The 13657-nt window shown below is 37.5% G+C and overlaps 1 protein-coding gene across 1 annotated transcript in view; it reads left to right on the top strand.

The window, feature by feature from the left end:
• Positions 1–13657, top strand: part of TMC1 (transmembrane channel like 1) — a 128963-nt gene that overhangs the window by 80690 nt on the left and 34616 nt on the right. Inside the window, exons 9-13 of the mRNA XM_011371262.2 lie at positions 3882–4024; positions 10826–10970; positions 11568–11762; positions 13179–13358; positions 13478–13639. Of these exons, the coding sequence (XP_011369564.1) occupies positions 3882–4024; positions 10826–10970; positions 11568–11762; positions 13179–13358; positions 13478–13639 (825 nt within the window). The remainder of the gene's footprint in view (positions 1–3881; positions 4025–10825; positions 10971–11567; positions 11763–13178; positions 13359–13477; positions 13640–13657) is intronic.

The raw sequence follows: 13657 nt of genomic DNA, 5'->3' as shown, positions 1-13657 counted from the left end.
AACAGCTCAAAAGGAAGCAGAAATATGCCCCAGCTGGTGTGGTACTACTCCCCACACACATAAGCTCAGCATGGTTCAAAACTTATATCTTCCTTTCTCACCAGCTCATCATTGACTTCATGATTTTTTGTTTTTGGTTTTTTTTCAAAATAATGGTCTGACAATAAGTACAAATTAGAAAGAGTTGTTAAGGATGATGAAACTCATTTACCATCCTGGGGCTAGAGTGTTACTTTCACTCTATCACTCTATTTGTCGTCATGTGAAACACCAAAGGGACGGAGTTCTAATATAATTTCAGGTGGTAAGTACTTATGAAGAGGATATTTTGTGTGCAGAACTCTTTTGAGGGCCTCTATAATCTCGCCTCCTACACCGTCTGTGTATAATATTTGGCTAATAATAAGTACTCAATAAAAGTTAGTTGGATAAATAAATACATGAGTTGTTTCCTAGGGAGCACCCATCAAAACATTCTCTTTCTTGTGGAAGGGTGTCAGTGACTATAGACTAGACCAGCTGCAGCATTCAAACAGAAATTAGAGTCTTAATAGATGTTGCAGAAGCACGGAACCCAGAGTTGGACAGGAATTTTCTATGCTCATTTGAAACTTGGCTCTGACCGTGGTTTCTCTGTCACAGATTTTGGGGTGAGAGAGAGCTCCCACAGGGAAAGCCGTGCGTGCTGACATAGAAACCGAATAGAACCTTGGCTTGGTTTGGAGTCCTTGCTATTTTAGTCACTTCCAGATGTCTGCTGTTGGAGCTTTAAGGAAAGGGGAAAGATGTGTGGAGTGTGGGGGCGCTGGCTGGGTGAAAGGGGAGGGGTGTTCCTCTTTTAAGCCTTTCAACTCGTGTTTAAAGCCACCCCTCAAGATGGATTGTATAAAGCTTTTAAAAATTGTGCTCTTCAGTAGTTTCTCTTTCATTTACACAAAGACAAACTTGAAGAAGCCTTTGTAAAATAATAAGTATTCAAAAAAAAAAAAAAGAAAAAAAACCCTTACCACTTTGGATGTGATCTAATATTTATGAAGTGCCAGCCATTGAACATATGTTGAATGGTACATATACCAGATGGGCTAGATGCTCCAGTAGCTATTGTGCTAACCTAGCAAGTACACCAGATGCTTGTTATATATCTCCTTTCCCCTTTTATGTCATTTTAGAGGTGTCTCTTAATCCTAATACCATCATTATGAATTAGAAAAAAATGTCAGGTTGTAATATTTATGGATGTGGAGATGAGGCCCTCTGGAATTTTTTCAAAAGGGGTATTAGGTCCTTTCTAAGAGGTCCTGGCTTCACCAAGAACCAATCCAGAGATATAGGTCAAAAGTCCCTGCTGAGTTGATAGGATTTTCTTGTTTCTTTGTTGTACTTGGAAGGTATGGCACTAGCATGATACAAGACCTGGTATAGGCAAAGAAAGCACAAGAGAAGCAGTATAGCACAATGGTTAAGTGTGTGGGATTTGAATCAGACAGACCCGGTTCAAGTTCAGACTCTGTCACTTACTAGCTATGTGAATTTGGACAAGTTACTTCACATCTCTAAGACTCATTTTTTTTTTTTTTTTTTTAATCTGAGATGGAGAGCAAGAGGGGGTGGTAAGTAATAATGCTCGCTTGTCCAACCAAGTTGTGAGCTAACCAGAAATAGGGCAAATGTTAAGACAAGTAGAGGTCGGCATGTCACCTTTATTATTATTAAAACTGATATTAAAAAATGTGATATCTTTTTATGGCAAGTGGCTTCACAGGTAGGCATTTCTGCCCAGCAGCCTTAAACCAGGATCGGCCCCTTCCCCCCGGCAGGGGCAGAGCATGCATATGCTCTCTCAAGAGGAGGAGAAGAGGTGGCTCACATTGTTCCCATTTGTTCCTCCATGCTCTGCTCTCCAATTAGTGTCCCCTCCCCAGGACTAGTGTGAGGTCATGGAAAGAGCCTGGGAGTGTTACATTTATGGGTCTTCTCTACATGGAAGGAAACATCAAGAGTTGAGGAAAACTATTTCCCCTGACAGCAGCAACTTCTTTAGGTTCTTCTGAGGCTTCTGTGAAATGAAGTAAGGTGCACAGCAAATGCTAAGTGTTCAACAAAACTTATCGATTGATATTATTACTACAATCATGATCACTAAGTGTCAGGACGGTAGCAAGGAAATGAGGTAAGGGTTAGATGCAGGGAAAAATAGAGGAGTTTGGAAAATAATGTTATAATTATGGGCAAAAAAATTGTTTGAGATATCTCTAAACTACACAAGAGGCCAAGTACCAACACTTACTATGTTCTGTTGTTGTTGCCCTGGGACAGGACGGCCAGTCTGAAGACAGGGGAGAAGGAGGTGGCATTTAAAATAGCTGAGAGGGAACAGAGACTTTAACTTGCTGAATGTGAAAGAAGATGTCCTGGAACCAGTGCAGGGGAATCCTGCCAGTGATTATTCTCCCGGGCTGCTTTCTGGGTCTTGGGCAGTGGGCCAGTCCACGTTCGTTTGGTTTCCTCTCTGGGACATGAGATTAGCCTGCTTACTTCCCCTATTTAAGGTTTTCACTAGTTGTTTAGCCCCAAATTTTCTTTTTCTTTTTCTTTTGAGCTGAAAAAAAAATGCAGATATAGTCAGATAAGGTTCAGAGAAGTGCTTTTTTACCTACACTCCACTCATTCCATCCCAACTCTACTTAAGCCCATGTTCTCTTCTAAGATATTCTGGACATTTCTCCCCGCCCTCCCCCAAACCCCCCTGCTAATTCTTACAGAGTATTAAAAATAAATTTGCTGAAAATTCTGAAAGCAATAGTTTTTTCAGATCTCCGTTGGCCTCCAATTTGGGCTAGGCATTATCTTTGTTTAAGGCAGTTCTTAAAATTACTTGTCTTAATTCTTCCTCTGGAAATTAGCATCGAGGGCACTTCCTCCCCTTCCGCCTTCTCCCACTTCTCCTCCCTTCTTCAATGGTAGGCTTCAAAGTCCCTGGCTTGGTTAGAGTCAGACAACTGGATTTTCTAAGATTCAAGGGTGACCCACTTGATCTCAAGAGGAAGCCCCACACTGGCAAGTTATTATCTCCTCACTTCACAAAGCATAGTAATTTTAAGTTATTGCCAGAGAGAGAGATCAAGTCAGAGAAAAGCTAAAGAAGTGGATGTATAGTACTATGGAAACAACGTTTCAATTCCGAGCATGAAAAACACAGTGAATGTGATGAATACTATAAAGGAAGCAGCATCAGAGTATACCAGTGCTCTGCATATGTTCCACTCAGGTGGCTTTGGGAAATGGTGATTCCAACTCTGGCAGATCATTTTTAGGAAGGAGCATGAAATTACATGAACAAATATGCTCGTTATGGGAGAATACTGTAATAGTCTTGATGAATAGAAGATTGAGAAGATTGGTTCCAATGTCTCTTTACCTGTTCCTCGCTTGAGCTGGGACAAGGCTTCTGTGGTTTAGGAGAACCAATCTAACTGTGGCTCAGGTGACTGCCATGGCACTTTGAGGAAGCATGTTCTAGGTTCTCCTCCCAATATTAAGCAAGCTCTTCAAATTATAAGTCAAATAACACCATGAAGTGTATGTCGATGCTTCAATCAATGGGCTTTTCATGGTAATGGCTCCACAGCTGAGCGAGCCTATATTTGATTACAAGTTTGGTCTATTTAGAAGTCCCCGAATTTCAAGTAAACTATGAGACTGTCAATCAATGTGGCAGCTGAAACGTTCACTCCGTGAAGCAAAACAATAGGGCTCATGTCAGGGCCATATCCCAAGGCTGAAAATAAATGTCATTTTGTTATTCTTCTTAAAAGTCTATCTTTTTTTCTTTGAGTTGCTCTTTACAACATCTGCTAAGTGGCTTTGCTGTTGGATTTTAGGGCTTGGCGCAATATTCTGTCCTCTTTTATGGCTATTACGACAATAAACGAACAATCGGATGGATGAATTTCAGGCTGCCACTCTCCTATTTTCTGGTGGGGATCATGTGCATTGGATACAGCTTTCTGGTTGTCCTTAAAGCGTAAGTTTCATTTGTTCTCTTGGGAAGCAAGTAATGATTTCTGGAATCAAACGGGAGAATGGATATGTATATTTTTTTGTTTCACATTGAGAGGATGCAGAGTCTATGAGATAAAATGTCATTTAATACTGACACTACTATTAGACTATTACATTCTCCAAACAAAATAGTTGAACACAAGCACAAGCCTTTGGGTCATCTCACTGGGTTAAACTGTTGGTTGTATGCTTATCCTGTGTTTAAGCATATTTTTTAAATGTGCCTTTTTGTACTTCACAGTGTGACATTTGCAAACAATATAGGGAAACAGCTGCTGACCCCTCTTTTTGCATGCAGAGAGGTTTGTGACTTGCAAAATCAGTTCAATAGGCAGAATCTGTTGTTCTCTGTTCGTTTTTTAAAAAAACCAGAATAATCACTCATCCAAAAAATTTCAGCTGCATAAGACAGCAAAAACAAATGGCTCGCAACCAGACCATCATGATCAACTGTGTAATCATTGTTTGTCTTGGAAAAAGATTTATTAGAGCATGAGGAAGAATTTTATTGGGGAACCGATAAAACGACAGTTCAATTTTCCCCCTGCCTGAAATATAATTGTAATACTCTGCTTAAAGACACTGCAGAAACCTAACACAGTTATTTGGGGCTGATAATCTATCCGTTAGTCAATTCTCTGCACTAGCGTAGAAAAAGAGTTGAAACACCTCAATGTTCTAACCCTTATATTTGACTCTGCACAGGGTGAATTTGCCATCTGCTTCATTTCAGAGAGGGACCTCTGCCCGCGGGCCCAAGTTCCCTGAGTAAGACCTCTCTGGAACAGTCTGTGACACACTTTGTGTCTCAACCCCATCAAACTTACTGGTTCCACCAAAGAACACTGTCATATTTAGGTTTTAAGCCCATTTAGAACTTGAAAAAGCCTTACTAGAGACCCCAAATCCAAAATTTTTATCTACCCGTCCAAGTGTAATCAGATATCTTAAATATTAGGTATCTGTCTACCCGCTAAAGTACTACTACATTTCACAATCTAGATATTTCTAGTATTTAACCATTTTGATTTGGCAAGACTAAAATCAGGGGTGCCAGTTATATTATAAAGGCCTCAGAAGTATTACTTCTCTGTTAGTCCTCTAGTCTTCATAGTGATTGGGGAAGCATGTTTTTGTATGTCTAGGTACTCAGCTTCTTTCAGTGACTCTGCAGAGGCTGTATACCCTGGTGGCTTTTGAGCTGGTTTGCATGGATTCAAATCCCAGCTCTACCATGTACTATGAGACCTTTGACAAATTGCACAAGTGCTCTATTCTCCATTTTCTCATCTCTAATAGAGTTATAATAACTGGTCGTAAGATGGCTATGAGAACTAAATGAGTTAATACATATAAAACACCCAGAACATGTCTAGCTGGTGGTAATTGACAAACATTAATAATTTTATTAGGATTATAATTCATATACTTATTGAAGAATTGAACAAAGCCAACATGGTTGAGGAGTTGAGGTCCCCCAGTAGCCCCAATGACAGGGAAATCATATAAGGTTATGCAGTTATACATTAATGGATTGGTGTATTTGTTACAATAATTTTCTCACAGACGGATTAAAAGTTTATAGAGCAGCATTGTGAAAGGAAATATAAGATGGACTACACATCTCATTTAAAAATTTCTAGCAGACATATTAAACAAATACATAGGTAAAATAATTTTAATACTATATTTTATTTAACTCAATATATCAAAATTATTACTTCAAAATATAAGTAAAATAAAATTATCAAGATTTTTTTTTGGTACTAAGTCTTCGAAATCTTGTATTTTACATTATCACATTTCAAGTGCTCAGGCACCACATATTGCTGGTGGTGAGCATAGTGGAGAAGACACATCTAGAGGAAATGCCAGGTTTTTCTAACTAGCTCAAAGTTGCCATTTAGGATAACTGCAGGACACCAAATCCACATTTTCCCTTTCAAAGTCATTCATATTATGTCAACCAAACCAATCTGGCTTTGGTACCTCCCTCTGGCATGGACTTTTGGCTATTTGATACCTGATTGGCCAGTGTTTTAAACTCATTGACTTGTATAGTTACAAAACAATTCATGACTCCCATCCTATTCCTAGCCCTGGGGACAAGGCTTGGTGGAAAAACAATTGATGAAATATAAGTGATTGTACAGAATCACTTATCATTTCCTCTCCTTCCTCCTCACCCCAATAGAACATATTGGAAAAAACACGAGTGGCTTTTTGGAATACATTACGCAAATCAAGTATGAGGGAACCCGAGTTCTAAAATCAATTAGGCTACTGATGGACTTTGTCATCTTTCCCATACCATTTGTCTCAGCATCTTCATCTATGAAATGGTGGCAAATATCTATTTTTAATTACCTAATAGGGAAATTGGAAGGTAGTATGAACTAGAAACTCAAAAAAGTATTCTGAGGTTTTAAGGTAGAGTGACTAACTTTGTTAACCCAGGACTCTCCTGGTTTTAGCACTGAAAGCCTGTGTCCTGGAGACCCATGCAGTCCCTGGCAAACCCAGATGGTTGGTCACCTGGTTTTAGGCCTGCCTTCCTTCCATCCATCCTTCCTTCCTTCCTTCCTTCCTTCCTTCCTTCCTTCCTTCCTTCCTTCCTTCCTTCCTTCCTTCCTTCTATCTAGGGCAGTGTACATTACTAACCACAATAGAAGCTTAGAGAACTTCATAGTAAAAAGTTACATACATATTAAAAGCAAATTAACAACAGAATAACGTAAAGTTACATAGCATGGAGACCATCAACTCTTTCATATGCTGGCTGTCTTCTTCAGTTTAAAGTTTTGTCTTCCAAAGTAAAAGTGTTTAAATTTCAAGATCTAATTGTTCCTATTAAAAGTTAAACATTTTGCATATTTCAGAGAAGCAAACTACTGGAAACAACTCAATGCATGCATATAAATATTTTTCAATTTGAAAAAATGGGAATATATTCATCTATTTATTAACTCTTAAACATTGCAAAGTATGTATTAGTTTTATCATTTTACAGATAATAATATTAATGATACTAAATGACTTGCTCAGAGCCATTTGAACCTAGATTTTTCTGCTTCAAAAGGTATTTTCTACCGAGTACACCATGCTAGTTCTTTGTATTGTGTTCCTCCTTACACAGGCTGATTTGTTCCTCCATCAATCTTTTATACTTGGTCGAGCAGGTATTATTTATTCTTACTGGATAGATTAAGAAATTAAGGTTCAGTAGAGTTTGATATTCGATTAAGCTCAAATAGCTAGTAAATTCTAGAACTGAGCCTTAAACACCATTTCAGCACTTTCCCTCTAGTCTCCAATGAGGATACATCTATAGCAATGAAGTCAAGGACCTGCTTCTGTCTTGACCCAGGTTGCCTTTTTAATTTTATATTAAAATTGTTCCTTGCTCGTCGCCAAATTCCTTTGGAGTTATCTGAACTTGATTACATAACTCCTGTCATTTAAAGTTTTGGGGAAAAAAATAAACTTATCGGAACTATGTTTTTGTCTTAAAAGACAAGATAATGTTAAAATCATGGCCAACCTCACACATTTATAAGTGAAAATTTATTTTCTTCCTTCTACCTAGATGTTCAGTGCCTCTGTCCACTTTCTTTTCACTTCTTTTGTACCTGCTATTCAGACAGCTATTATTTTCCTGATATTCTAACTAAAAGTCTTCTATGTCTCGACATCCTTCCATAGGATCTTAGCCTTAAAATTATTTCTTCTTCCTCTTCCCAATTAAAGCTTTTTTTTTGCTGCAGGAATCTATCTTAGTCTCAAAGAAAAGAAATCAGAACTCTTCATAGACTCCAGTCTAATGTTACTTCTCAGAGATGTTTTCACTGGAGATACCAATGATGAAGTCTCTATTGATGGGTTTCAGACCCTACAGCAGGCTATGGAGGGTAAGTGGGGCTGGTCTACAGAGCAGGAAGTCCTGGCAAATCCCATAAAGTATATGATTGTCTACTCTTTCTCAAACTATGGTTGACCTTGTTTCAGAAATGCCAGGCTTTTCTGCTTCAAACAGAAAAGTGGTGAGGTGTGAGGAATTTAAAAGCCTAATGTTCCATGTCATATCACTGCTTAATGAACTGCATCTAAGATTATGAAATTCAACATGAAAAATACACTTTTTGCAAGCATGGACTAGGGATTGTACTGCTCTGGAATGAATGGCAACCATTGATAAAATGAGATGATATTGTCAAAACCTACCATGATGACAAGAACAGAACTGGACAGCTATAGCATAAAAAGCATATGTGTTGTACCATGTGAAAGCTTTTTAGGCTGTATGTTTTTGATGCTCTTTCACATGCTCAGTTTACTTCCAAAATCATAATTCGTGTATTCGATCATTTAATAATTATTTATTGAGCAGTTATGATAGGAAATCTGGGGAGTGGCTGTCTAGAGTTTGAGGTTAATGGTGAACAAAGAAAATGTTCCCACCTTCACAATGCTCAATTGGGGAACAGACTATAAAGTAAGAAACAACCAGTGGTTATGGCCAATATACTGACTTTGTATTTTTATGTTATCTTTTACAGTCAAATACTTGCTGCAATTTCTTCCTTCTCAAGCATGTTGTAGATGTGGTTTAGGATAGTCCTGGCTATATTTTTCTTTTTCTTGTGTGGTGGTCTTATCCTGTGAGTCTTTAGAGGATTGCTTTCTACCTTCCTCTCAATCCTCGTCCTCTTCCTGACTTTCATTTTAGGAGAGGATACATTTTAGTGACTCTGTTGGTTTAGGATTTATGAAAGCATGTATTTGATATATTAAAAACCTCCACATGTATCCACAAAGTGACCAAATGACCCCAATGCATAAATGGAGATGTAAACTTGTGAGTCCAAGGCAAGAAATTCAGTATAAAATCCTAGGCAAAGATATAAACAAAACAATTGCTTTCTACAACCTGCCAGCCAAGCAAATAATACAAATGATACTTAGTGGTTACTTTATAGATACCGTAGTTCAAAACTATAGCCCCCTTGTAAAAGCAAAAAATATTCCTAAAGATATATATTGTTTTCCTCTATAGGCTAGGGATAGAGCTATACATGGAACATTTTAGAGCTAGCAGGGCCATCTTTCAGCAAAAATGTGTAGTGAGAAGTTTTTCTTTGATATCCTTCTTTACTCCTATCAGAACCCCACTCCCTCTCTTGCCAATTCCCACATGCCAGATGTCCCCAGTTTTCTTGTCCAGCTTGAATTCTCTTCTCTGGGAGGCTGCCTACAAAAAATTTCCAGTAATAAAGTTTTATTACAAACATATCTGACAAGTTTTCATTTTTTACTTAAGGTCTGCCCCTTTGCTCAGTGACAAAATGGATGATGGCATTTTAATCAAATAAATAATTTTCTTCCTAGGTTAAACCATGGAAAATGTTTGATTTCAACTCTTTTTGACAAGAAAAGGCACTTTATATGGTTTAACATATTTCATGGTATTCTAGCTTGGGCACTAGAGTGAAGTAGAAACCTAAGCTTGACCTACCTCTGTGGTTTATTGCTAGATAATGTACAACACATCACTTTATAATTTTAACCCTCAGCTTTCCCCTTTGTAAAGAGAATACTATTTAATACTCTTACTTCTTGCTAAGTTTTTGAAAAGGACAAATATAATGATATACATAAAGACCATTTGCAAAGGGTAAAGTGGTAGTCTGGTATAAAGAATAATTATGTTTGGTTATTTTTCACAATATGCTAGCCCATTTAAAATACATAGACTTCCATAAGGAGTAGGAACAGTGGAGGAATTTAGATGATCTTGGAGATGCCTGCCAACCTATGATGTCAGCTTTATGTCAGTGTGCTTTTTTATTTTTCAGATCCATATCACTATAATATTTTAAAAACCAAAACCTGTGGGACTAATTTATAATATGTATCATATGAAATTTTAATTTTGCTATTTACAGTGATAAGGGGGTAAAGGAAATGGAGTGAGTAGAATATAGATCTCTAACCACTGAAATAAACATGTAAGTAAATGTATTTTAAACTCTCCAAGCAAAAAAAAAAATTTAAGTCACTGATAGAATATATGTAACCACTTGGCATTATGGTTATATAAAAATCCTGGGTTTTTTTTTTGTTTTTTTTTTTTTTTTTCAAGAGTTGTAGAGTATGAAGAAATTTTATGCACTCCATGTAATCACTCTTTGAGAGAAGATTCCAGGAGGAATTGAAATACATGCAGGAGTTTCCTGACCTTACCTGGATTAGTCCATCCCTAGGTGTCAGGGGGTCTGCAGAACAGTTACAGAGTCTATCCATAATTTTATTTCCTGGGGGGGGCAGGCAATGATTTTCTTCATATTTCTAAAGAAATCCTCATCCCACAAAAGGTTAAAACCAGATATATGAGGCCAAGAAAACAGTTTAGGAAAACAAATAAAAAATATATGTTTTTGTATAACCTGTTTAATTCTTAAAATCATTAATGCTTAGTGGTGTTTTCATCTTGAAGGCCTGGAAAATGCACAGTTTAAAAAATTAAAACCAAAACAAAATTTAAATATAAACTTCTATTTTCTGGTTATTAAAACTGACTTGTTTGAAAATATGCTTTTTAGATATTGCTTCTTCAATTTACCTATCATTATGTTTGGGTACCCCCTACCTTTGTCCGTCCTTCCTTCCTTCCTTCCTTCCTTCCTTCCTTCCTTCCTTCCTTCCTTCCTTCCTTCCTGCCTTCCTTTTTTTTCTGGTTGCTGGATTAAACTTCCTATTTTTACAGGATGACCAAAAATATTGGTGACGACGGCGGTGGTGATGACAACACTTTCAACTTCAGCTGGAAGGTGTTCACTAGCTGGGACTACTTGATTGGCAATCCTGAAACAGCAGACAATAAATTCAATTCTATCACAATGAACTTTAAGGTAAAGATGCCAACTTCAAGAGTCTTTACTAAGAGTAAAGTTGGAGCCATTCCGTATGGTCTAGCTAGCGAAGTATCTTGACAATTAAAAGAAAGATTAACTCATCATCTGCCTACCAAGATCTGGGCAGGGTTCAGATTATAACTGGAAATATCTGACCCATGGCAGCATTATTTCTTCTCCAAATTTGGTAATAAAATAATGGCATTGTCTTGAAACAGGAGACCATTAGTAATCAAAATCAGATATTTTACATAACAGAACGGTGCTCATTATTTACAGGAATATTAGCTCAATATTGAAAATGACTTTAAACTATTATGGTGTGGCTTTAAAAACAAACAAACAAACAAAAAACCTGTACTGGTATTGAATTTAGAATGAAGACTATCCTAGTAGTAGATCAATCAGAGTTTGTAAAAATTTTTCCTTCTTTCTCTCACTTGTTCTCGCTTCCTGGCAATATTCACTGGTTTATGGAATCCAGATTTAGTTTACATTTTCATTCCTTACATCTGATGTTTGCAAAATTAATTGCCGAGTTCATACTTTTATAGCTCAAATATTTCTCTTTTTCTCTGTTTTGCCTTGGTACAGGAGGCTATAATAGAAGAAAGAGCAGCCCAAGTAGAAGAAAACATCCACTTGATCAGATTCCTGAGGTTTCTTGCTAACTTCTTCGTGTTTCTAACACTTGCCGGGAGTGGATACCTCATCTTTTGGGCTGTGAAGCGATCCCAGGAATTTGCTCAGCAAGATCCTGACACCCTTGGGTGGTGGGAAAAAAATGAAGTTCGTCTCTGCATGCTTTTTATGTGTTTAGAACCTGACATTTGAAATTTTATGGGTTATGCTTCTATGGCGAAATATTAAATAAGTCTTCTCTTTACCTGTGCCCTCCATCCTGTCCTGTGGGTTAACCAACCCTGTCCCACATTTTCCTCTCTATTCCAGCCTAATTTCCAAATCTGTCTCTGTCTGTTTTTCATTTTAGGACATTCTGGAAAGTTAGCGTTAGAATAGATATTAGCATATACATATTCCAACCCATACATTTTACAGATGGGGATAATGAATCTTATGAGACTAGGTGATGTGTTTGTAGTCACAAAACCATGGAGAAGAGTTAGAGTTAAAACCTAGAAATCTTGATTTCAAACCCCTCACTCTTTTCATGACCTTATGTTACTTTCTCTGTAAATCCTGCATCTGTCATTGAAAGATCCAATTGTTGCCTGAATTCTTTGAATTGGCAATGATAAAGCACTTGCTTCCTGTGTTTATCTTACCAACACATTCAAATTGCCTCCTCCACTTTGGCAAGCCTGGGTTTCTCCCTGTTTTTCACTAGCAACTTAACTGCCAATAATCCACTTTCTCCTCTGCCTTATTTCCTACCCCTCCAAATTCTATTCATTTAAAGAAGGCTTTTTTCTCGTCATAAAAGTAGTACCTGCTCTAGATTCTTTACTTTGACTTAGCTTAGCCTAATAATATAATCATAATGGTGTCAGTCAGGAGAGAAAGACCACACATTTCTTACTGGTTTGTTTCTCTCTCTCTCTCTCTTTCTCTCTCTCTCTCTCTCTTTCTCTTTCTCGCACACACACACACAATGCTATGTGTTCTCCTTTTGTTTTTCTGAATATTCTGTTTTCTTTGATAAAACCCGTTCCTTTTTTTTTTTTTTTTTTTGCTCCAAACAGTTTGTATTTCCCAGAATTCAGTATTTAGTCTTGAGCCCCTCTCAAGGAATTTATTCATTCTAACTGATTAAACTGGCCCATATGCTGATGATAGTCGAATTAGTATTTCCAGTTTGTACCTCATTTCTCAAGCAGATCATTTTTCATTTCCTTTGGAAATATTGTTGTGAAGTGCATCACCATATCAGAATTAGAATCAGTTACCACGTAGAACAATACATGTTCTTTGGATCAAGAGTGATGTCAATTGCATCCCTCATTATACCAGGAAACACTGTTATTACTGGCACATACACAAGCTCATACACAAGCACACTTTGAGAATGTTGAATATTGTCTTTGATGTTTTATTAAGATTGCATTTTTAAAATGCGTGAGATAATCTTCTTTAATCTTATAAAAGATCAAAGGAATCAAGCTGGGATCTTACAAAATTCTGGCAGAAAGCAATAATAATTTCTGAACACCATTAACCTAGTTCATCCCTTGTGTCTCTTCATAGATGAACATGGTCATGTCTCTCCTGGGGATGTTCTGTCCAACACTGTTTGACTTATTTGCTGAATTGGAAGACTACCATCCCCTCATTGCTCTGAAATGGCTGCTGGGACGCATTTTTGCCCTTCTTTTAGGCAACTTGTATGTATTTATTCTTGCCTTGATGGATGAGATTAACAACAAGGTAAATCCTGTGTCTGGATTTTTCTTGCCATCAGCATGTTACAGCATTCCCAATCTCAAGATTGACAGAAAGGCAGTCTGTTTCATCTTCATTTCCCGCCCCATCACTTTGCTTTCTAGATTGAAGAGGAGAAGCTAGTAAAGGCCAATATTACCATATGGGAAGCCAACATGATCAAGGCGTATAATGCATCACTTACTGGAAATAGTACTGGGCCACCCTTTTTTGTGCACCCTGCAGATGTACCTCGAGGACCTTGCTGGGAAACAATGGTGGGACAGGTAATATCACAAATAGAA

The sequence above is a fragment of the Pteropus vampyrus genome, unplaced genomic scaffold, assembly GCF_000151845.1.
Source record: "Pteropus vampyrus isolate Shadow unplaced genomic scaffold, Pvam_2.0 Scaffold186, whole genome shotgun sequence".
Lineage (NCBI taxonomy): Eukaryota > Metazoa > Chordata > Mammalia > Chiroptera > Pteropodidae > Pteropus > Pteropus vampyrus.
Note: the sequence above shows the minus strand (reverse complement) of the source record. Positions and strands in the feature narration are given on the sequence as shown.